At 35.8% G+C, this 26877-nt stretch overlaps 1 protein-coding gene across 1 annotated transcript in view; it reads right to left on the reverse strand.

Moving 5' to 3' along the window:
• Nucleotides 1-26877, reverse strand: part of Zfhx4 (zinc finger homeobox 4) — a 180020-nt gene that overhangs the window by 14768 nt on the left and 138375 nt on the right. Inside the window, exons 5-10 of the mRNA XM_033760481.1 lie at nt 18163-18231; nt 10470-10586; nt 3759-3892; nt 3350-3550; nt 2850-2967; nt 107-2330 (exon numbers count right to left, since the gene is read on the reverse strand). Of these exons, the coding sequence (XP_033616372.1) occupies nt 107-2330; nt 2850-2967; nt 3350-3550; nt 3759-3892; nt 10470-10586; nt 18163-18231 (2863 nt within the window). The remainder of the gene's footprint in view (nt 1-106; nt 2331-2849; nt 2968-3349; nt 3551-3758; nt 3893-10469; nt 10587-18162; nt 18232-26877) is intronic.

The raw sequence follows: 26877 nt of genomic DNA on the forward strand, positions 1-26877 counted from the left end.
AGAGGAGGTGGTGGAGGTGTGGGTGGTGGTGCTTGCAAAGGAGTAGAAACAGTGTTTGAGATTTTTGCAGGGCCCATAGAGGAAGGCTGGGGGGGAGCTGGTGGCAGGGGGGGGGGCGGTGGGGGGGGGGGGGGGGGGAGGGGGAGGAGGAGGTGGTGGAGGTGTGGGTGGTGGTGCTTGCAAAGGAGTAGAAACAGTGTTTGAGATTTTTGCAGGGCCCATAGAGGAAGGCTGGGGGGGAGCTGGTGGCAGGGGAGGAGGCGGTGGTGGTGGAGGAGGTGTTTCAGGGGAAGACGGAGAAATGGGATAAAGCTTGTCATAAGCCTCCCTGTATTGACGAGCAAATTTTTCTAGCGCTCCATATGGAAAAAATTGTCCATGTACATGTTCTTGGTGACTTTTTAAAATAAGAACATTGGAGAACAATTTACCACACGTGCCACATTCAAGTTTGTCAGTGTTTTCACTTTCTCCATTTTTGCCCTTCTTCTGTACCTTTTGCCTATTTTCATTATACTGAATGACCAGTTCAAAACCAAAGTTTTCCAACAGAGCTTTGGCTGCATTCCCTCTGGCCCCAGAGGCTATTCGGGGTGGAGGGATAGATGGTTCCAAGGATTTCTGCTTCTTTATGTCTTTGCCTTCTTTGAGCCCTTCACCTTCACTTGTAAATTCTTGCTTTGGTTTTTCTTGCTTTTCAGAAATCTCTTCTGCCTCCTTATAAGATGGCATGTCCTTCAAAATCTGGCAGTCTGTACTTGCCAGATTACTTTGCTCTTGTTTCAGTAATTTACTTGCTTGCTGCTGTTGCTGCTGCGGCTGCTGCTGCTGTGGCTGTTGTGGCTGCTGCTGCTGTTTTTGAGGCTGCATCTGAGGCTGTGTGGCTTGGTATTGTGCTTGTTGCTGTAGAATTTGGAGTTGAGTTTGGCCAATGTGGTGTTGGGTTTGAATCTGTTGCTTCAGATCTTCCAGTAAGGAGCCAGCCATTCCTGTCATGCCTGGCATACCAAATGTGGCAGAGCCTGGCAAGCCCAAGTCTGGCCCCAAGCTAAACTCTGTTCCAGGTATATAGAACGGAAAGAGAAACTGAGGCTGCTGAAACTGCAGTAGTGCTTCGGGGGTCATAGGAAAATGAGGCAAAAAGGCTGGGTTGAGAAACTGCGGCTGAAAGAATGCAGCTTGCTGTTGTAACTCATGCTGTAGTTGCATCTGAATCTGTGCTGGTGACTGTGGTGGGTGATGTGTAGGCTGAGCAGAGATTAATTCAGGAGTTGGCTTCTTATTTAATTCTTTGGCATCTAAGTGGGTATCTTTGCTGTTGACTGCTGCTAAACTCATAGACTCTAACATCGCTTGGCCAGAACTATTCACGTTTGTTGCAATGCTGTGCCCACTGGGCACGTGCCCACTTGGCTCCAGCTTTGCAGCCCTGGCCTTTGTCTGGTGGAGCACAGACCTCATGTGGATTTCCAGTGTCGAGCTTTGGCTGTATGCAACATTGCAGATGCTGCACTTGTAGGGTTTATTATCTGTGCTGCTGTTGGTTTCTTGTGGGACAGGACTAGAGGCTTCCTGCAAAACCTTTTTCAACTTATGCAGGTGAGACACTGAATTATAATGGACCAAGAGAATGTTCTTTTGGGTGAATGATTCTTTACACACTGTACATTTATAGGGACGAGATGGATCAAGGAATTTTTCCATTGTAAAATTGGGCCCTTTTCTAAAAGGTAAAGTCCGCTTTGGTTCAGAGCCCAACTCATCAGGAATAGAGCTACTGTCACTTCCTACAGGACTTGCCTTCCCTTCGTGGTCCACCTCATACTCTCTGTCCATTTCCTGCTCTAACCCATGGTCATCCTGGGCCATAGTGTCACTCTCGGCCCAAAGTTCACCATTCATGGGCAAGGAGGCATATAGCTGTTGAAGTTCGGCTTCGCTCAGTTCAGGGTGGCCTGCTTCCAAGTGTTTTTTTAAAGCCTGGAATGTACGGAAACTACGCTGGCAGAGGTTACACATAGTTGCAGCCCGAATTGCATGGTACTGGGAATGTATCTGAAGCTTCTGCATAGTTTTAAAAGCCAAGCTACAATGGTTACAGCGATATTTATAAACATGGCGGTCAGAAACTGAGAGTGGTTGTCTTTTTTGTTGCTCGCTTAGTTGATCTTGTAGTGTATCAGAGATTTTCATGTCCTTACTGCTAGTTTTATTCCATTCTGATGGTTCTGAAGTTTCCTTAGTTGGTTTCTGCTCCTCACTCTTTATTTCCACACTAGCCTTCGAATCCTCATGACCTGCTATACTTTTGTCATCCGTTGGACTTTCACCTATTAGGAGAAAGGACAAACATATCTCTCACAGTAAGAAAACCTAATGCTTAAATATAACCACACATGGTAAATAGGAGCTGGTAAAGATTTCTGCTTAACTGATTCTTTGAGGAAATGTTTATTGACAACTATGTACCTGGGTACTGAAGACATGAAGGTAAACAAGAAATCACCTCTGACCTCAAGAAATTTCAGGCTAGAGAAGAAAACAACCAAAAGTAATTACAATATACTGCAATCAGCATAACAGCAAGGATCATAATATTGGTGTTCATGAAATTAGAGCACAAAATATTCTTGGCTCTCTGACAGATTCCACAAGCATAGGTAGCGATAATCAGATGCCAAATATGCCTTAAAAAATAAGCCTTAAAAAATGGCTTGTCTTTTCCCTTCATGATAAATGTATCATTGGTAACTTCTTAAAAATATTTGATAGTAAAAATCTCAGGGCCCTGCCACAGAAGCAAGCCTTTAAGTACTTTCTCCACAGATCCCCATCAGAGACTCACATACCTGAATATTTCCCAGATCCCTCAGCTGTCATGGCTGCAGGTGTGTCCCGCTCTGATTTCTCAGGGGTGGCTGTTGGGAGCAGCATACTGTTTGGCATCATCACATCAGGAACAGGCACCTTCGGAAACCAAAGGGCTTTCTGTTAAAGGTACTCCAGAAATCATAAATTTCACAACATATTCCATTGTGCAGTAGTACAGCCTATTTACATTTTTCTAACCAAATCCTTCAAATTTCAGATTAATATTGTACAATACTGTACTTTGTTGTTTTAAAACATTATAAAGATTTTTATGGGTCTACTTTTTATAATGGTAACCAAGAAATTTTAAACTCAGCACGATAGATCTGATTAACATGATAGTTATAAAAAGAATTTAAAAACTACAGTGTGGTATGTGCTCCGAAGAGAGAAATTTCTATCCACCTATAATTACAGGTTTGTGCTGATAGCTTCACATGGATCATGTCACGCATGCATCAACATTTGGTGTCCTTACTGTCATAAGCAGCTTCTCCACACAATCTGGCGACACGCTGTGCAAATGTGTCAGATGCAGCTGTAAGTGCATTTTGTTGCTGAGGACATCCTGGCACAGAGGACAGCAGATGACTGGCTGCACTGAGTGCTGCGACAGGACATGCATCTGGATCCGACTCTGGTCCCTACTGTTGTAGTTACAGTACGGACACTGATAGAACTGGAAAAGATCGGATAAGCATGGCCATGTTTAATTAATGTATTTTGATGACTTCAGAACATTAGAATTAATACTGAGGTTTAATAATATTGCCTAATATGGAATCTATGTGCATTTTAAAAGCATGGGATCTTTGAAGCTCTAAAGCTATCAGGAGTAAATAAACAAAGAAGATATTTGTGTAGCAAGGGGAGAACAATTTATTTACCTGTTCATGACAGAATTTATTATCCTCTATAGGTTTTGCCTTTTTTGATGCAGCATCCTCTTCTTTTGCCAGCAAGTGTGGCTGGGTGCTCCCTGCCACACTGACTTTTAGCTCCTTCTCTGGTGTGATTCCTCCTGGTTCCCAAAAAGAAGAGAGCAAATTCATTTATAAACACAATGTAATGATCAGAAAAATTATGTTCTTCAAATAACTGTAACTCTAAATCCACAGAAACACAAAAAGAACCAGACAAGCACTTTGAAACATTCTAATTTCAAAGGCAAAAGCACACATTTCTTTTTGTCCACTAAGTGGACTTTATAAACATATTTTAAAATATATACTCTTATCTACTGTTTAGATAACCCTAGGAGGCCTTGAAAGGTTCATCAGTAACATGTGCTCTCTGATGTCTCGGAACGCCTTTATCACATTAAAGCCAATCTACTATCATTCACAAATACTAGCTTTAGAAAATCATTACTTTTACTAATATTTAGCTACTTATCTCTTTTCTAAATCCTGAGTGTAAAGATTTCAATTATCTTAGAAGAACTGACTAGTTATAGTTCAGGATGTAAAATAATAATGTTTTTTATGTCAGGAATGAATTTGAAAATTAAAAGGATTTAAAAGTAAATCCTGCTTTTAGTGATATTCTCTTTCCTATATATGTTTGATCAGGTTGCTCTACACACAATGTTACAGTACAAATCTCAAGAAAGACAATTGTTTCATGAGGTTAATCCACATACTCGGTGGTGGAGACAATGCAAATTTTGGCCTAGATGAGCAATGTAGCACTTAGGAGCCACATACATCAAAGAAAAGAGCACAGTTCTAATTTGCTAATCTGACAGAAAATTCTTTCTAGCATCAATTTGCTCGATAATCTCCTCCGAGGCTGGATATGGCAGCGACATTGGGTAGGCATGTCACATGCATCTCACGACAAACACAAAACCTCATTTACCAGCCATTCCAATCTCATCATGGCGAGGTATCATCTGACCTTTTTTTCTGCTGTTTATTATGAGTATTTCTAATTTTAACTTTCAATTTTCACCATCTTCCAGTCAATTTGCAACTAAATTATTTCCAGGGTGAGGACACTATCACTGGACAACCGGGTGCAAATACATCTTGAAATGCAATGAAGCTAAACCATTGATTGCTATCAGGTCCCGTGTAAATATATAGTCCAGGCATAATCTGATTGTATGCTGTGCATGAAGATTTATCCTGATATTTTTTCACTCCACATATGACTCATATTGCACCTTATTGCAAAATAACCCACTTTTAATTTACAAATAAGGTCAAGAATGTTATGGAAACTGTATAAATGAACAAAATTAAATCTATTCTATTTCTACCTGGATGCAGATGTTTTATATCATATAGATGAATTCAGAAATTTCAATTGAGAAAACCAATTTTAAAATAAGAGTTATTTAAGGAAATTAAAATTAAAACACAATCTAGATGACAAGGATTTTATTCCCTAGGGGTTTGTGGTTCATATAGAATTGGTGCTAAGTTTTCAATAGATTGCACTGATAATTGATTTCTAGATTTATGAACACTAGCTTTTATTTGAATTGGTTACCTTGGATAAACTGAATTTCTAGATATTTAAAAAATAACTTATATTTGTATTTTAATGAATATAAATGTGAATTAGATTTAAAGTCTCTACTGATTTATAAATATGCAAATACATGACATCAAATACAAGTGAAAAACAGGGATATTTGTCCCCCAGTTATTTCTAGAATCACAGTTTTTTTTCTTTCACTAAAGATATACAGAATGTGCTTTGTACTATTGTTTCAAGAATATTAAAGTTTTAATAAAACTATATATTTATATTTGCAAATAAAATTTTCTGTTTCATGTGTCAGTCCAAATTGTACAAAATTATGGTCACTTAAATCAGCTAGTGACTCTGTAAAATTTTTCTTTAAAAATTCCTATTGAGCAACAGTCTTTCCTTAAGAAAGTAATATTCTTTTGTCACATTTCTTTATCATTCTTTTACATACAGGTTAGGATTGGAGTGGACCAAATAAAAAGTTGATTCAATTTTTCTATGCTATTGAAGATGGTCACGTACAAGTTGAAAAATGATTTTCATTATTTTTGTTGCTTTTAGGACCTTTGGAGTATCAGAAATAGAATAAACTTTCTGGAAACTTTTAGTTCTATTAACTATATACCCAAGGCTTATTTCCATAAATGTAGATAATGTACATCTTATTCTAATATTGATACTGTTAGGGATGAAAAAGTATTAATTTTAACCTTTGGGACATTTTATTAAGCTTATATATTGATGTTCGTGTTTGTTATAATTAATGCCATGTGTGTTAAGAATATATTGTTTCTATTTGCATTAATATCAAAAATATAATTGCTTTTGAATTTTGTGATGTTCCAGGTTGCATCAAAAAAGTGAACGTTGTAGGGTCTCTATCATATGGCCATTGCAATAGCTGTTGGATATTACATTTAATTCAATGTATGTGTGAAATCCAGTATTTTTGGCTAATTTATTTAATTAAACTATGATGTGCATGTAAACTGGGAGTCTCTCCTGAGCCATTTTACTTAATTAATAATTTTATAAAGTTATGAGTAAGGTATAGGCTGCCTAACTTTAGCTAAGCACCCCAGAAATGCAAGCTACTGCTACTAATAGGAAGCAAAGAACATTGAGATGTAGTAACATGACAAAAACTGTCTTATGGGACAAATTAGGTTGCCCAGATTATTTTTAGAAACAATGGGAGTTACATTTTATGCAAGAATGCATTGAAAACTGTAAGGGGTGCAGTCTCAAATTTAATATTATGACATTCTTAGTAAATTATTGGAAATCAACTCAGATCTTCTTTTTGAATTTGTTATACTGTAAATGCCTTATATTAAAATAGGGCCAATTAATTTTAGGAAAGTGTTTATTAACTTTTATACTCGTAGTTTATTTTTGAAACTTTATTTAAAATAAATCTTGAGTGAAATAAACAGGACAAAATAGTAAATATTGAATACTTTCTCAGGTGTAAAAAAATAAAAGTGTAAATATGGTTCAAATGGCACAATTAAGAGTGTGAAATAGAAGAAAATAGCTAATGGGGAAGTGGGAAGGGGAGGGGAAATGAAATAAGGGAAAAGAAAAAATGTGAAAAAAGGAAAAAATGGAAACAAAGTCTTTATAAATAGCGGAGGGTGAAGGAGGTGAAGGGAGGGCAGGGTATGGGGACAAAATAAGAACCAAGACAGACCATGTAAAGGTACAAGATCCCAATGATGAATGTAACTGTACTGTATACCTAAAATGTACCAATAAACTTAACAGGGAAAAAAAAAATCTTGTTTTACCTTAGACCAGAAAAATTTTAAAAAAGAATAATAACTTATCTTGTGTTACTAAGAACACAATAATATCCTCAAAGAACAATGTCATTTTAATGAATTTTAACTAAAAAAATGAAGTGTAATTGTAAATAGCACTGCCAAATAGATAAGCCAATGATTATCTGTCAGTTATAGGATTATTTAACTTGCATCAGATTGCTAGTATAAAAATGACATAATTCATTTCAATTCAGATGCTGCCTACTTAATAATTCTCAAACCCTAAAATACAGAAGGTTGTAAAATGGCTTATACAAATGAGGAAAATTCAATATCACACATACACAAAGCAAATCTTGAAAACACAATAAAAAATACTAAGTTATTTATGAGTCAATTTATTTGATAAGATTTGAATATTATAAAATGTGGGTATAACAGATGTTATTCAACTCTAAATAATTCTAAATTATAATTACCAGTATGGTATTCTTTCTAATGAGACTAGAATGAAAGGATAATTTTAATTGCAATAATGAAGGTTAATTTCCATCTTTCCTCGTGTTTACTCCCTTATTAAAGTGTGGTCCCCTTAGCCACAGCAGAGACATATTACATTTTCAATGCAAATGTATTAATCTGGATAAACTCTATATTAATTCTTGTACTGCACAGAGCTATAATTTGGATTATAATTAATCTAAAGTGGCACTAGATTTAAATGACAATATAAATGAGGCATTAGGAGGCTTTTCTATTATGGATGAATATTCAACAAATATAACTTGCACATTGCCAAGTCTCATTTTGAAAGCTCTACTCCTACAGATTAATGTCAGCAACGAGGCACAACAGCTTATACAAACATAGTCTTCCTAGTAACTATTAATATTACTTTTTGCCTAAAAAGTTCTAAGTTAAAGTGAGGTTAAACTGTTTCCCATCTAACATAGAAGATAGTGATTATAAGTTTTCTACTGTGCTTTTCACAATTACAGCTGATAGTAAGAAAATATTTGTGTGAGTGTGTGTATTTATTCAATCATTAGAAATATTTACAAGGGAAAACTTCATGTAGTAATTTTTAACCTAATGAGATTCAATTTAGAAAGCAGAAACACTTTGTTAAAAGTTCATGTTAGTTTTCAATAACAAGGATAGTCTAGGAGGTTTCAAAACTAAATATTTGCATTTCAGCATTTACTTTTTGTTGGTCCTTGCTTACAGTTCATTTTTATCTCAATAGCTATATCTGGGGAGTCATTGTTACAGGAATAAAATTTGTTGTAAAATACTACCAACATGCAAAGGTCTGTATCTTCTCATATACCCAAGTCCTGTCTGCATGGGACAATTAGGCACCCAAAGAAGGGCAATAACTCATCAGGCCATTAGGGAGCAATTGAGCCCATTACTTATGCAGAGCTGTAAACTGCGAAGCCCTGTGGTATGTCCCCAGCAAGATTCTTTAATAAGATGAGATTCTTCTTCAAGGGATTCCCAGAATTCATCCTTTTTAGGGTATTAGGTATTAGATATTTGATATCAAATATCCTGACCCATACATAAGTATTACATGATACTCAATAAACACTGATGTGATATCTGCATCTTTAATTTTTATTTTTATTAGTTCATGTTTCATCACAAGAAGTTGGTGCATGTGCATAACACATTTTAATTCTCTTTTTATCCCCCTCCACTTTCCTCCTTCTTACCTCCTGTCACCTCTTGGTCACCTTCCCTTTTGCAAAAGTTCTTTGTGTGTTTGTTTGTATGTCTTTTACATTCATCCGAAGAATCAGAAAGAGATGCTTCATAACGTTTTAGCTCTAGCATGTGAAAGATGTCACTGAATAGAGACAAAATCCTGCCCTCCCTCTATTAGTTCAATAGCTAGTCTTGGTGATGTCCATCATACAGTGAATAAACTAGCTACCTTGCTGTCTGCAACTCTTTCCACGTGAAGTTTAGATGGTACCACCTTTGACATTAACCAGTCATGAGGTGCTTTAAATTTCGTGTGAGTAGCCTGAGGAGCCAGCCTACTAATAGTGCTATATGGCGTCTTATCAGAGACAGCTTTAGACTTAATGCCAATGTTAGATCCTCTTTGTTTAAATGAAATTAGAATCATATGTTAGATATTACATCCTAGAAGTAATTAACAATGGCACTTTTTTCACTGGGCTCTCATATAAAAATTTACCATTGAACAGAGAGGTGAGAAGAGCAAGAAGCCCCCTCAGATAATTTTTGAAAGGAATGCAGTTTGGATATGTAAAGATGGAATTGCAAATATGGGCTAATTCGGGTTTAAATAAACTCATACTTAAAAAGGATGCATATTGCACAATTCAAAATTTTCATAGTGAATGCAAGCTTCTTTATATGTGGCTGTCACTGCAATTCAAGGAGAAGATAGATGACTACCTGAAACTAATAGGCTTGAACCCATTTCAGCACTTCTTCTGCTTCAATGAGTCCAACATAATAAAACTAGGTATAGCGTGCAGCAAAAGTAGCCAATGTAATATTCATTGCAACCATAGATTTCCATCTCATGCATACAAAGCATGGATGAAGCCATATATTTGCCAAATCAAACACAGAAAAAGCTCTAGGTATCCACACCAGATGCTAGCCTAGGGTTTGTTTGTGCACAAGTAAATGTCATGACATGAAGGTTTGTTTTCAAAGACAGTAGCTTTCATTACTGGGATTTGTCTATTCTAGAAGATCAAAATTACCCAGCACCTAATCCCTTTTCAATGATATTTCCCCTTTCTCAGGCTGAATCATCTGTAAACTTTTTCACTGGATTTTGTTTGAAATGCCTCAAATAGATGCCCTTAAAAAGGGCAAATTCCTGAGTATAAGTTTTAAAAAGGAAGGAAAAATAGCACTCATTTTTAGGGTTACATGTTTTGGGAGGGGTGCATATGATTGAATCACAAAATTCAAGTGATATCTAATCCTGTGCTTATGAAAAATTAATATGCCATCAGAGGAATCACAAGTATAGCTAAGATTAATGAAAGATGCTTAAAAAATTACAAGCACACAAACTGATTTGATTAAAAAATAATCTCGCTGGTCGTCCTGTAATATTCTTCAACTTATCCACATCTATTCTGTCAGATGGTTATGATTAAAAATAGGTCAATGGGAGGCTACTGATAGAAATCACATGCAAAATGCACATGCGATGAATAGTAGTGGGAATGTTCAGACAGTTTAAAATGAATAAAAGCTTTTAATAAGCTTTGCAGGGTGGGGGTGAAGGAAAGGATGATTGCAGGGAATAGATGGGCCTAAGAAAATGAAAGGCAAAAGAGCGCAGCATCTTACCAGAGTCTTTCGTGGAGTTTTTGCCTTCACTATTGTCTCTCTCACTTGGATCTTTCTCATCATCCTCTGCCACTACTGTAGGCTTAATAACTCCTTCTGCCTCCTCACTTTGTTCTTCTGTTAAGAAAGGCACAGGAGTCAGTAGCATTACAAATTCCTCAAAATATGCACTAAAATAAACTAAAAACTTGGTTTGCGGATTGTCTTCAGACATTCTCCTCTTAAAAGGACATACAATCATGCAAAAGTTTATATTAGAACGCACTGAGCACACCAATGCAGATTTTTATCTAAAGCAATGTCTTCCATATCCATCAAGAGCACCTACATATGTCATACTAAAGATAAAAAGAATCCTGTTAGTTCAGTTTACATTGGAAAGGATGAAAATATTAAGTGAAAAGCAAGTCTGTAATTTCAAGTCTAGAAACCTGCAGCAACATGGACCCTGTTCCACGGACTTGGCGAGGGGGCAGATTCTTAGACACAATTCTTAGAGAAATAACGTGCGAGTAATGGATTGTGTAAAAGAAAGGTGTTACTCCTGTTTTCAGACTCCAGATGTTGGAGGGATTCTCTGATAGCTTGCTAAAGGAAGATATGGAAATTTCAGTTACCTTGGAGAATTTTTTTAAGTGGAGCTATATAGGACCTAGGACACAGAAGGTAGACTTCTACAACGGCACCACCCCACACCTCATTCACGGGTTCACACCAGCCAGATCACATGGAAATCCTCACAGTAACTCGAACCTATTTAATTATTCTGTAAATCTTAGCTATGCCAATGCTGGTAGACTAATCTGTTTATGCGGTTAGCCTCTATGCTGGGGCTGTGCAGCACTAATCCGTGAAAGGCCCACTGTTCTCTTTCATCCTGGGATCATTTGTCTCTCAGTGTGCTGATGTCACATTTTAATGAATTTTTAGCAATCTGAGTAATGCCAGATAACCAAGCTCGCAACTCCCCACAGCATGGCATGCTGTTTTCAGTGCAGCACAAAAAAATAAAAAATCATATTCCTCCGTTCAGGTAGGAATTACATAAATTAGGTGAAGAAGGTAAAATGGTATTTGAAGCACCAGGCTGCTCAGTTTCATAAAATCTTTAATGACCATATAAATTAACCCTGGAAAGGCAAAAGGTCATTGACACACATTTGCATACTCTTCTATTTGCTTTTGATAAGCAGAGCTTTTATGCAGAGAACATGATACAATTAACCCTTCAATAACCATACAAAACGTTGCTACGGACATTTTAAGTGTCAAGCATTAACTGAAAATTACACACTGAATAAAATTTTCATTGCAAATGCTATAGTGATTGAAAGGGGAAATCGTGGCCCTTTCCACACCCCATGTTTTATTAATAACATTCTGACAGCAGAATGAAATATCCACTGTCATATGTAGCAGCTGAGCACACACACAAAAATTCTATTTAGTGCCTCACTTGCCAGCCGTGCTCTGCAATTGTGTGACCAAGAGAACAACGCAGGGGCAGTTCTGGGCTCCGTTAGAAAAATCAGAAAGCTAAAGGGAAAAGCAAGGATACTTAATACATTCAAAGTAAGACTGGTTCAGCTGCGGGTCCTCCAAGGCACCATACAAATCCACTGACTCTGTTTGCCTCTGCATGAAAGCAGAGCGAAGACCCTCAAGGTAGTCGGTCCTCTGAAGGCTTGGGAGTTTTCCTTTTCAAGAAAATACACATGAAAACTTTAAGACAACAGAGAACCACCTTTATCTGGCTTTAGACTACTTTCATCAATTTGTGACAATTATGGGTCAAATGCAGGTTTCTTCCTCCCAGCAGTAGGCTGGGCTGATGAGTATGATAGCTGTGTTGTTTGTAAGGCTGGAAGCCTGAGATCATGAGTAGATTGGGCTATGTTCCTACCAACTCTACACACGGGGCATGATGACCAGTGTCAGGCCTGTGGCAATTACTTTCAACACACACAAGGGAAGGGATGCAAGACTTTTTTTGAGTAGATTTACTGGACTTTTCCCCCAGGGCTGGAAAATGAAGTGTCAGAGTGCTACTGAGCATCTTTATCTCGAGGGGACATAAAATCATAAGGGCTATGACAACTCACATTAATAAAACATTGTGGCAGGAGAAGAAGAAAAGTATGAAGGCACTAAAAGAAAAGCTACAATATAATCTGGGTCTCATCAGACAGATTTGCAAGGTCCTCTTCTTCATTTTCTGGTATGTGTTTTAAGTGTGAGAGAAATTCCCAGACATGTTCTTCTATACATCACTGTGGTGTCTGACCTCAGCCTGACCCTGGCAACAGTTTGAGAAATCTGAATGTGAACAAAGACTCTGTGTCCGCAGCCGGGAAAGATTGTGGGATAGACTCTCCCCATCAACTTAATCGCAAACAGCAGTTCTGAGCCATAACTTTGCCCAGCAGCTTCAAGCCACAACTCATAACCCTTAGAGGTGGATTTGCCTGCAATGCTCCTGGTCCTGTGACTTTCTCTCTCTTTTCAGTTCTTTCTTTGAAGTAGGCAAGCAATTAGCTGTAATGTTCCAGCAATTCAGACCTGTTTTGTGGTTTAGAAGGTGAAAGCTGTTTATTACAGGTAGGCTCTTTGGAGCCATAAGAAGTTTGCAAATTTTTAATCATGCAAAAAATAATCACAAAGTAACTTATACACACCATAAAGTTTCATATAAGTCAGAATGAAAGGCCACTTTCATTCTCAAAGAGAGTTTTAGAAATCCATTTGACATTCCTCATAAAAATATGCATCAGAGTCGAGTAGTAATGTGAAGAAACCACTTTCCTTAGAATACCCATAGGTTAGGTTTGGGGTTAGGTAAAGAAATGGCTACACTCTAATATTCAAGAACCATATTTCCTCAATTATAACAGGCCACAAAGTATAAGGTGCGTATAAGAAAAATGCAACACTAAATGTATTAAAAGAAAACCTTATAACTGACAGGCATAAACACTTTACCAAAATAAAGGCACTAAAGCAACTTTTACTTTTGTTAATTTGTCTTCTAGCTAGGGCATCTGAATTGCCCAAAAGAGACATTAAAACACAGATTGATACCTGACCATTTAGTAGGTCAAAAATGAGAGTTGAGAACTTCCATTTCTAACAAGTTCCCAGGAACCACTGATGTCTCCATCCTGGTCACATTTTGTAAACACTTCTAAGAAACACCAACTGTTAGTAATATCCTCTCCCTTCCTATGCATACCATTACATTTCCTTGATTGTCTAGAACAAGTTTTCTTCACTGTACAACCTCCACTTCATCCTTCATGCCCAGCCTGGGAAATATCAGTTTCAATATCTGGAAAAATGGAGTTAATAACATCTACTTTATAGGTTTGTTGTGAGGTAATCTATGAAAATCAATTAATCCAGAGCCTAGCACAAAATCAGTATTTAGTAAAAATGGCACTTGGGCTATTTGTAATAGTACTATACATTGTTTCCTTCTCCTAAAGGTCTTTTCTTGACTTTGAACTGGATTATGTCTGGAAAGTTATATTTTTCTTCCTGTGCTCTGATGCCCAACAGTCTAACAATTTACCATTGTATATGTAAATTATCTTTGTGTTGTCTATTTGCCCTATCAGTAAACATGTTCTGAAAATAGCAATTATTTTATTTCTCTTTGCACCAGAAATATCTGGAATATGGTAGGAAGGCAAGACATACTATTTGAAACACTGAATAAATTTTGCAAGCACAACTGGGTGAGGGAGAGTCCAGACTTCACTCCTTTCCTCTATTCTCCTTCAAAACCATTTAAAAGAAGTATTTGGCTATTACAAACTGTGCCGCTACAAACATTGGAAAGAGCTCACTTGCCCATCAGTTGGAGACTGGATAAAGATGTGGTTTTTCTATAAAATGGAATACTACTCAGCCATAAAGAAAGAAAAAATTTGACTCATTCATAGGAAAATGGATAAATATTGAGGATATATATTCCTAAGTGAAATAAATAAGTCACACATGTATAAATACCAAATAATTTCTCTGGTGTGAAAAACTATAATAGTACATAAGATCCTAATGATATAATTGACAACGTGAAATAGGAAGAAAGGGGCTAAAGGTGTAGGGAAAGTGGGAAGGGTAGGGAAAAGGTAGTAAGGGAAAAGGAAAAAATGAGAAAATGAAAAAATGGAAATAAAGTATTTCTAAATAAGGAAGGGAGGAGGGGGTGAAGGGAGGGCAGGGGTACAGGGAAAAAATGAGAACCAAGATCTGTCATGTAAAGGTACAAAATCCCAATGATGAATACAACTATACTTTATGTCTAAAATGTACCAATAAACTCAATGAGAAAAAAGGAAAGTATTTGGTTTTATTTTGGTAATATGGTTTTGGTTTGTTTGTTCTTGTATTTTCTATTATTAATTCATATTCATTGTTCAATCTCCCCCCAAAAAAAGCTTGGCTTCTATTTATATCAATTATTCTTCTCAAGTCATAACTTTGGATCCATGCTTAATACATCTCTCTCTATTTTTTCATCCATCTTCACCAGCTCAGTTAACAGTATCACCTTCCACTAGAAACAATCATTAGCTCTTTTCCTTTTACACGCCAGTCAACAAGGCCTGACATTTCTTCTTCTCAACCCACTCACTTCTTTAAATTTTCTTTGCCAATGTCTTTAGCCTCTTATCTGTGTTACTAAAATGGTCTCATAACTAGGTAAGACTTACTCTTGCTTTCCTGTAATTTAACCTGCAAGCCTGAATAAAACCAGTCCATTCTTCTGCTTGAATTCTGGCACAGGTGATCACTTCACATAGAGTAACATGAACTCCTTATTGAGGCAGAACATGCCTGCTTTTCTAGACATATCCTGCGCTGCTGTCCTCCTCGCTCACTCTCCCCTCTTAGCCTTCCTTCTCTTCCTAGAATGTAACCAACATTTCTATGGGAATGTTTCAACAGATTCCTTGCATAAATTAGCCCCTTCTTCTTCTTCAGGATTCAATTCACCTGTCAGTTCCTGAAAACACTTCTTTGACCACTTCTTCTAAAGTAGTACATCACCTGTACTACAGGTAAGGGACCCCTTAGACTCCACAAGAATAACCATCATTTGCAGGCCTTGGAAAACCACAGATGACCGAATCCCATCCCCAGTGTTTCTGATTCAGTCAGTGTAGGGTGGGGCCCAGAATTTGTATTAGAAATTCTGTGAGCCTCTTTCATCACCTTTATTGAAATCTGAAAATTTCCTGTTTAGGTGTCTAGAAATATTATCTAACAAAAGGTGCTCCTATTGTCTTATTCATGACCACAGAAGCACTGTATAATATTCTAAGTAAAATTGATGATCCCTAGTTTTATTATATGATGGATAGAGCTCATCAACAGAGCTACAGTAAAGCAGAAAAGAAATACTGTTGCAGAAAGGGTAGTAAAATTTGGAATTTGACTTTCACATAGAACATCTAGATGAAAATATTCAGAATGTACTGAATATCTAAAGCTAAAGCATCTGAGACAGACTGAAGTAAAGATGTACATTGTACTGTCTTTGTTTAAAAGCAATAAAGAAGTGCATTGATGGGTAGTGGACCATTATAGCTCAATATTATTGTCATAAGTCTTGCTTAATTTGCTATATTAGGCCAAGTCATTAATGAAATTTTATTATTGGTTTAAGGTGGGGGAGACTGAATTTATTCAATTTTATATTAAATATGTTATCTAATTTTCTAGAGAAAATGACATACAAAATTTAGAAAACACCAATGAGAAGTACACATTGAAGTTCTTAAAGGAAGACTTCTAAATTTCTATTGGAGCAATATTTTCACTTGCAGAATATTGTTCTTACGTATTTCAGTATCCCACCATGGATGCAAAGGACTTCCTGTAATCATTTCTTCCATGTAGCACATTGCTTATCCAAATATATAAACCTCCCACTGATAGCATATTACAAAGCAAAAATAAATATATGGTTAAGTTTCCTCTTAAATTATCCAGATATAATGCACCCAAGAAGGTGTAATTACCATTTTTAACCTGCACATACACACGCGCACACAGAGACCAGTGAATGTGTTGACATGACTGCACAAAATCCAATGAATCCATTAATTAGTAAAAATAATTGCTACATTATTATCTTTTACATAAAACTGATGATTTAGGTAAAATTTCATAGTACATAAATGCGGCTGTGAGAAATTGTCAAGCTGGTGTTACTTGATCTTTATGAAGCTAGAGATATTCCAATACAAGAAAATCAATACAGAATTGAGAGACAAATATTACATACTTTAGAAGAATGAAGTCGAAGTAAATAATAGATCTAAATGCAAAGTATGAGCTTTATAATAGCTAGATAGAAGACCTTGGGTTTGGCAACAACTTTCTAGATACCACAACAAACAAAATCCACAAAAGAACTGATAAGCTGGACTTCGTTAAAATTAAATATTTTCTTTATGAATGTCACTGTTAAGAGAATAAGGCAAGCCACCACCTGGAAGAAAGTATTTACAAACAATATATCTGAGAAAATACTATTATCCAAATCCAAAATATTAAAATTCAAGGATAAACAATGACTCAATTTGAAAATGGTCCGAAGACTTTAAGAGACACTTCATCAAAGATGATATGCAGATCATAAACTACAAAGATACTCCACATATCTAATGTCATCAGGGAATTGCAAATACAAACTGCAAAACACCACTACACACCTATTAGTACGGCCAAAATCCAGAATATTGACATCAAATGCTGGTGAGATGGGAGAGTGACAGGATTGCTCATTCACTTCTGGTAGGAATGCAAAATAGCACACCCAAACCACCTTGGAATAGTTTGATAGTTTCTTACAAAATTGCACATAATCATACTACACTATCCAGTAACTGCACTCCTATATATTTACTCAAAAGAAATGAAAATTACTGTCCACACAGAAACCTATTACCCAGAGGTATACAGCAGCTTTATGATTGCCAAAACGTGGAAGCAATTAAAATGCCCTTAAGTACAGAATGGATAGGCTTATGAATCCAGACAATGAAATATTATCCAATGCTGAAAAGAAACATGAAAAAATAAATGCATATTACTAAGTGAAAGAAGTCAATCTGAAAACATTAAATAATTATGTATACTGTATAAGTCCCAACAGAGAACATCCTGGAAAAGCCAGAAATATGGAGACAACAAAGAGTCAGTGGTTTTCACAGGTGTAGGTTGGAGTGGCAGACAATGAACAGATTGGATATATTACCTTTATGGTAATGAAACTACTCCATGTGATGTTAAAAGATGAGCATAGATGCAAAACTATAAAATGTACAGCACCGAAAGTGAACCCTAGTACAAACTATAGCTTGGGGGTGAAAAATATGTCAGTGTAGGTTTGTCCACTCAAGTGCTGGACAGTGATAATGAGGGAGGTTTAGTATGTAGGTAGGGCAAGCAGAATATATGAAATCTACCTTTCCATTTTGCTGTTGACATAAAGCTAAAGTCACTTTACAAATGCTTCCAAATCCTGGATATATTTTATTGACTTTTCAAATATTTTGTATAAGGGATCTGATTCTGTCTAATTACAGCGGCTCAAGAGAACGTTTATTACATAAATTATAAGAGTAACAAATGCAACTTATTTTGGACAAGGCAAGATTTTGAAAGAAATAGAAACCATTACCTGAGGTTGCTCTCAATTGCTGCTCTGTAAGATCATCGTCACAGGTCCTGGCTCCCAAAGTGGCAGTTTCTGCAGAGGACAGCAGAGTGAAAGTAATCATCATTTCACATTCAGCTCTTATATTATTACAAGCATCACAAAAACCCCAATTTCGGCTATCAGATGAGCTAAGTACCAAGTACAGCTCAAGTGAGTCTGTATCATATCGTGTATTCTAGTAGCAGTGCTTTGCACAGAGTCCAAACTAACTTAATTCTTAATGATCAGCAGCATAGAATAAATATGACAATATAGTTAAAATATTAAACTGAAAATACTCTGATTTTTACATTTGAGCTATTTGACTAAGGCTGCATTAGAAGATTATGTGTTTAATAGCAATAACGTACTACATAGACTATGAACTTCCTTTTACTTATCTGATAAGAAGCCCCAAAGAGAAGGAAAACACATTATATAATAGCCAACGTGAAAAACCAAAGGAAACATCAGGCACCTGAGGAAAAACCTGAAGAATAAGGTCCAAGTTATCAGTAAGTCCATATTTTTGCTCTGCTCTTTTACTTGAACTCCAGAGCTGAAGTACCACTAATATCCTGGTTTTCTAAATTCAAGCCCAAACATAGATCATTATTTTCACCAAATTGCCTTCTTACTATTTTGTCCTTTGTTGTAGTAAAGTCTATTTTTAAGGTAAAAATTTTTTAAAAAATACAGTTCAGAAATGGCCTTCAGTAATTCATTATTTCTCCACAGTAAATCATCATATGCTTCTGGTTGCATTTCCTTGTCACATGTACCTCGCTCTATTCCTTCCACCATCTTCTCTTCCCTGACGATTTTAGTGGCTTCTAAAATATGCTAGATCCCTCAAATTCCTTGTCTTTCCAGTCTAACTTCTTCAGAGGTATCCTTTAAAAATATAGACTGTTGAGGACAAATCATAGTTCCATTACATTCCAGATATGGGATCTTGATCTCTGTATGTCCCACTTCTTTCATGTATAAAATAAAGACATAATTATATGAGTAATCTATAATTCTTACAGAAAATACTTAATACAAATAGAAGCATCATGTAATATAGTCTTCAAAGTCAGAAAAGGCATAGATGTTATCAAGATGTGAAAAATGTTGTCACACATTTCTTACACTGCCAAAGATAATTATGTCTGCCTAGTATTTCAGGCAATAGCATCTCTGGTTGATTCTAAAGACTTTAATTAAACAAATAATTAACCTTGAAAATAGGAGCGCACACCAAGGCACTATTACTGCATTTACTAATTGTTTTTCCTGCTGTCTACAAAACCTTTGGCCTTTAGTGGTAATCTATTTAAAAACAATACAATAATAATATTCAGTGCTTCCCCAAACACATACTTAATAATGTATTTCATATCTTAAATTAATCTTGAAAGTAAAAAATTATCCTGTCTTTGCTCATAAATACAGAAGTTACTTCCAAGTAGATCACAGCCTTGATGTACATTCAATATGTCACTCCAGAAGTTTTCCTTCTTCCTCTTGGCAAATTCTTATGATTGTAAGTCTTTATCAGTGTTGTCCATTTGATTTTTTTTTTCTACTGGGAATTGAACTCAGGACCTTGTACCTGTGAAGCAGGAGATGGCATCTCTGAGCTAAACCGCTGGCCCTGTTGTCCATTTGATTTGCCTGTTTTCTTCTCTTCCTGTTGGCCCTCTTTTCTTCCCTCACAACCAAACCAAAGGCAAGTGCTCCCAGAGATAGCCAGCTAACTACCTATTTCTGTTCTCATCAGGATACACTGTGATAAAAATTTAATGATCCATTATATTTCCCCAGTAAATTGCAAGCTACTTGAGAGCAGCTTTTTATCTTCACAGATTCCCAAGTAAAGACAGAGGAAGGTATGTCACAGTCACCTACGATACTAATATTCCAAGTATCTATGTACTGCATCCTGAAATAGACGAGTTTCAACATGAGAATTTATAAACTCAAGGACTCTAAATTCCAATCAGTCAATTATACCAAAGGTGGATAGTATTCCATTACATAAGCCAATGTGTTTACATAAAAATAAAAATGTCTTCCCATCTTTTCTTGCAAAAATAAAAATATAATTTATTGAAGAATCCTTACCCTACACACACACACACACGCACACACACACACACACACGCACACACACGTATTATACTGAATTTGTTATTCCTGTCTTTAATATCAGTGGTACCTAACAGAATTTGACCAAATAATTATTACTTCTTGATGATAAATACAAATAAAACAAAAAGATTTCTGAGTTTCTATATCAGCCAAATACTGTGACAAGCTATTTGTACAGAAAAAAAATCATGTACTCTTCACAATAAAATTGTGAGGCAATTATCAATTCTCACTTTACAGATCAGGAGACTGGCGCTTAAAGAGATTGATTATTTGTCCCAGGTCATGAAACTGGAAACTTAAAGCCTAGAATGAAAATGCTGTCAGTCTGGTGTAAAAGCTAAGAAGTTTAAAGCATATCCACATATAATACTACAACTTTTGGAAGTTAATAAATAGTCCTGCGGTGGGGGAAGAGGGAGGGAGAGAGCAGAAGACAGATAAAGGGAGGTAGGGAGAAAGAGAGAAGGGAGAGAAACGGTAAGAGAGAAACAGTGAGGAGGGGGGGAGAGAGAGAGAGAGAGAGAGAGAGAGAGAGAGAGAGAGAGGAGAGAGGTTTTTCACTGGTCCTGTGAAAATATCTGATATTTCTAGAAACATTTATATTTCTTGAATATAACATGCAACCAAATGATAGTTGGCTGACATGTTAAAATGATTTAATTTGACAATGACTTAAAAAAATATACAAAAATATCACACCCATAAACTGATAATTAATTTCACAAATTAGGTTCTGCGACACTTGAAAATTCCAGTGAGAGCTACTATTGCACACAGTTTTATAAAGAAATGTGGATAGCGTGCCCCAGAATTCATTTTATAGACTCGACAATGTTACTCTCTTTATACAATTGATATAAATATTTTAATAAAGGATCTTTTAACTTATCAAACAAACTGATTAACCTATACTTTTCTGCCTGTTAAAATGGAATGTTTAAAACCTAGTTGTGATACATAGGATCTTGCAATATTTTACTTTAATTATTGCTCTGTAATAACAAAACTGACTGCTGTTAATAGGATCTGTCTCTTTTGCTGGTGATTTAATTAAATTACTAATTTGTGTTTTCTGGCAACTGACCTTTTCTGCTTAACACTATTTAAAAATAATGCCATTGGCTTAGTTTATCCAGTATTCTACTCTGTCCTGTCGATTTGGGGATGATAACACATTTGAAAATGGTACCAAATTACTTTATTTTTATTAACACAATGTAGGCATAATCAGCAGCATTTTCTGTGGAGTAGTGTATTGATCGTCACAATCACCGTCATCAACAACACTTTACAGAATATCTGTTCTGTGCCTGCTGCTGATTGATGTTCTTTATATGCATTTCAACACGCCCAGCAAGGATGGAGCTATGATTTGAGCTCACACAGTCTCAGGGATGGTTTCTTAATCACAGTGATATACTAAACCATATTTTTAAAATCCTAAAATAGCTTTCCTTTTGATTAAAAGGATTAATTCTGCAATTATTTCTTACTTTTTTCTCACTTGACCTCATATCTGCTAATCATTTATTACCCTAGCTAAACCCAAAGGGTTACATCTGAAAAGATAAAACTTAATGTCTAAACACTTAGGGTTCCTAGTCCTTTTTCTGATGAGGATGAAAGTTCTCTTGTTAATTGCATTACCTTGGCCATGCTTACTCTTATCTTCATGTTACTGCTTTTTACTTTTTCCTCTGTTGTATGAATAACATTTATCCTGGTAAATAAATGAATAAAATTCAAGAAAATCTACTCCCCCCTCTTTATTAGAATGACAATGTGTTTTAAAACTATAATCAATGCAAAGCTCAGGGAGAGATCTAAAATTTTTATTGATTAACAGCCTAGACATAAGTCTCGGATGTGGAAATAAATCTAATGCGCACTTCATGACAGTAATAGACATATACTTTTTATATTCTTCTCAGTAAAATTTGGAAAGTATCCAGCACAATTTCAGTGAAAAGTAAAATTTTTAAAATAATGGGTAGATGTTCTAGCTATCTAGTATATCTCAGTATGATACTAAGATAGGACAGTGGTTTTCCGTTATCTGAGTTCTGACTTCCCAGAGTTAAATACAATCTAACAATGCTAATCGGAAAATTCTAGAAATATGTAACTGGTAAGTTTAAAATCATGCGCCATTCTGAATAGTACGATGAAATACAAAATCATCCCAACCCTTCCCACATAGGACGTAATTAGCCCTTTGTCCAGCATGCCATGCTGCATGCACTACCCATACATTATCCACTTAATAGTCCTCTCAGGTATCAGAGTACAGCACTTGTGGTCAAGAAACCTTTATTTTACTTAATAATAGCCTAAAAGTACAAGATCAGTGGTCTTCCCAACTTGAATATGTCAGAGAGAAGCCATCAAGTGGTTTAAGTAAAAAGTTGAAAGTTCTTTACTTAATAAAAGAAAAACTTGCTGACCTTACTTAGTAGTTCTCTATTAAGTTATTCTTATTAATGTCTTCCTGGGGCTAATTTATAATTTAAACTTTGTCATAAGTATACATACACAGGGGAAAAAAAAGCTATTTATGGAGTTCAGTACTGTATTTTAGGTTTAGGCATAACCTGGCAGTGTATGCAAGTACCCTTGCAGATAAGGAAAACGAATGATTGACTTTTGTTTGTTTATTTGTTTTTGCGGTACTGGGGATGGAACTGCTTGCAAGGCAGGTGCGGGGCCGCTGAGTTAAATCCCCGGCCCCAGGAAAACTAATGAATTTGGCTAAAAAGCTTCCACATCTCAGCCTTTTAACTTGCTAATACATTAAAGAAAATATTTGACATACAAAATAAAGGTACCCCACAAAAATATTAAATATCAAGCCAAAAGTTCTAACACATTAAAGAGAAACAACAAAAAATCATTTCCTCCAGTCATCAGTAACATTTTGAAACTTATTTACTGAATCCATTAAGATAAACACAATTTTATTTATTTTTTATTGAAGAGTGAGACTAAATTCCAAAATAGTCTGCAAGTTTCCAACAATGTTTGCTCCACAACTCATCTAGTCACACCCACCACCTGCCCCACTTCGTTCCTGGAGACTCTCCCACCTCCACCAGAGCTTTGTGAGTCATTGTAAAAGGATATTTTAAAGGCTCTGTGAATCAAGTGAAGATATTTTGGAACTCTCTAATTTCCAAATAAGTTAGCCTTTATTGGAAACCTGTGAGGTGCTAGGCATGTAACGTGAATTTCCTTACTCAATCCTCACTGTAATCTGTAACAGAAACATCACTGCTTTTATGGAAGAGATGAGACATCAAAGCTCAGACAGTTTAAGTAATTTTTTCCAAAGGCACAGAGCAGCACAAGGGAGGGTTTGGATGATTCTGCTTGCTCCCAAAGGCCACTCCTGACCAGGAGGCCTCCAGGCAACCTCCAAGAGTTCTGGCCCAAGAAGCCTGAGAACTGAACTCATTTTCTGCTAAAAACCAACTCAAAGTCCTTCTAATCAATTTCATCAAAGCAGAATTAATATTTAAAAGACTACATCAAAATCAAACATTTATTACTATCTTGGTACTTTACATTTTAATTAAGATCTGCCATCTTGCTTGGGCAGAGCAAAAGGGAAAATCAGTGTTCAGATGAAACAAGTTTCCAATGAAAACTGGTTTCAATGCTCTTCTCCAGCCTTTTCCTATGTGTATACAAAGAGTGCTCTTCTAAAAAGCTGAGCAACTCAGCAAGCTAACAAATAATTTTGAGTAACCAAGCAACATCATTTTTGTTGACCTGCAGTGCTTTCTCTTAAATTATTTCTTCCAGGCAGTAATAGATTGAAGTGTATTGGATGCTCCAGTGTCAATTATCTGAATGGGGCTGGGTTTGTAACTTTTTTTTTTTTCTGGAAAGTACAGCTTCTCTCCTTTGCCCCGTCTGGTTTTACCCAGAAGTTATTTTTATACAGTAAGGGAGCAGTATCTCCTGGGGCTTCCTAGGCCCACTTGATCATTTTTTTTCTGTTTCTTGAATCATCTATGACCTCAGTGTAATGGGACCTCAAATAAATGTAATAAGTTCCTGATATCAATTACTTTAAACAAATTACTCATACACCTTCTTAATGTCTTATATTTTAAAGTGCTCTTCCTGAAATGCTTTTTTGTAAATTTACTAATTTCTAATATAGTTTTTCCATATACAGTTGTTTCATCTGATTGTTTGAACTTTCCTGATCATAATTTGAGTAAAATATTGTGTTCCCATCATATACGCAATTGTCCAGTTACTTAGATTTAAATCCTTGTGACATTTATTATAGTCTCTACAGTATCTGGAACATAACATTACTCAATTCACTTGGATGGATTTGTTGGATTGGTTGTCAACATAGGAAACACCTCTGTTCAAAAATTGATCTGTATTTTACCCAATGAGTCCTTCATTCATGTTGAACAATGCTCTGTTATTTCAACTCTTCCTATCTCATAGCTAGCTTGTGTGTGTGTGTGTGTGTGTGTGTGTGTGTGCATGTGCGCACATGCATTCAGAACACTTAAAGTGAGATATACCCTCTTAAAATTTTATGTAATAATATCGTATGACTGACTTTAGGTATAAAGTTATAAAATAGGTTTCTAGAATTTACATAGTGTGCTTAACTTATATTTTATACCCTATGAATAATACCTCCCATTCACCCCTCGGTTCCTGAAAACCACTATTGCACTAGTTATTCTATGAATTTGAGTGCTTTAGTTACCTCATATAGATAGAATCACGAACTATTTGTCTTCTTGTGACTGGCTTATTTCAGTTAGCATAATCATCAAGGTTCATCCACACTGGGCACATACTAGATGAAACTCTCTCTGAAATTACTTTTTTATGCTAGAGATTTAGCTATTGGTAAAGCACTTGCTTGGCATTCAGGGGACTTTGGGATTAATTCATAGCACTGCAAAAAGGTACTTTTAATAGAAAAGCAAACAAATGGCTTGCTGGTAGTATTTCTTTTTCGGTATTACTTTCTCTCTTTCACAGTCTCCTTACAAGAGTCATTCACCTTTAGGTGAATGCATTTCTTTGGCTCAGTCATTTTATTTAGCTCTTGGAAGCTTCAATAACTTCTCTTACCCTTTTTTCTCAAAGACTTCTGCAGTAATAAGTGCCCCCTTTAAGCCTGCACTATTTTAAATGACCACAACTATAGAATTGAATAGGTTTTACAACTTATTGAATATGTTTTCTATACACTGACATTTCATATCCCCCAGATTTTATTTCAATCACCTTAAATAAGACAGTAGGTGTACCTCTCTGGAACCATTATGTGTGAGGCCATCCTTCACTTTTGCTATGGTGAACTAGAGAAAATAACCTCTCTGTTGAAATAATCGTCATTCTATGTAGAAGTATTGGATTTGAGTAATTTTCTAGATTATTCTTTATTCTCGGTCACCTAAATCATTCATCTGGCTGAATGGACCATAAAAGCAAAGACACTTGTTTCTTCTGCAAAACAATTTATAAAGAACAAAATAAAATATTTTAGAACTTTCAGGAAGACAATATGGAGTGGGGAAATGTTTGTAATAAGAATTTAATTAGGAAGGCTCACTCCATTTGTAGAAATTAAAATTGATCTATTAATATACCCAAACTATTTTTATCTATAAATGGACATAAAATTATTTTTCCTGCCACCATACCTAGTCTCTATAGGCATAAAATCTAAATTATTTTCACCACCTCTAGGAGATATTGCAAACAAGTAAATACAATCTTTATACAGTACTTTATAAATATTGAATGCTTAATTATCCTAGTATGGGATATATCACTACTTCTTATAATAAAATGTAGTCTCTATGTCTAGATACACAGGGGAAATTATTGCTTTTCAAATGTGTTACTTACATATGACTACAAAAACAAATTTCAGCTGACTAGATGGAGTCTTTACCAATACTAAAATTACTGAAATAAATCCACCATTAATCTAAAATGCAGAAAAGTTTTGTAAATTCTATACAAATAATTCTTGTCTTTTCCTGATCTAGAATTTTGTTCATCTCACCACATTTAGAAAAGGTCAAACTCATATAGTTATAAATCCTCAAATTACATTTACGGAAGTGACCTAGGCAATGAAGGATATAAACATAAGTGAAATACAGCTGGATAGGGAAGGGTAGTGAAAATGCACACAGCTCCAGAAATGGAAGATCAGAAAGGTCTGGCTGGAGCCAAGACTAGAGAATGCACTATTGAAACCTGCTATGAATTTTCAATACAACACTTTTACATGTGCATGATATTTATTTGCTAAATCATTCCATCATTCATTAATAAGCAAACAAATTCATGTAATTTGACACATTGCTTCTTTGGACTGTATTAGAAGTAGAAAAAAAATTTTCTGAGAAATAGTCAGTTTATTTTCTCCTGTGTCTGAATATAAGAATTGGCAAAGTTCCCCTGGATCTTGGCAAAGTGAGAGTTTTAAGCAGGAGTAGGATAACTGTACTTTTATCTTTGAGATACTGTCCAGAGGATGGATTACAGGGATAGAAATACATA

Source organism: Fukomys damarensis, unplaced genomic scaffold (assembly GCF_012274545.1).
Source record: "Fukomys damarensis isolate Sample0158 unplaced genomic scaffold, DMR_v1.0_HiC HiC_scaffold_5, whole genome shotgun sequence".
In the NCBI taxonomy this organism is placed as follows: Eukaryota; Metazoa; Chordata; class Mammalia; order Rodentia; family Bathyergidae; genus Fukomys; species Fukomys damarensis.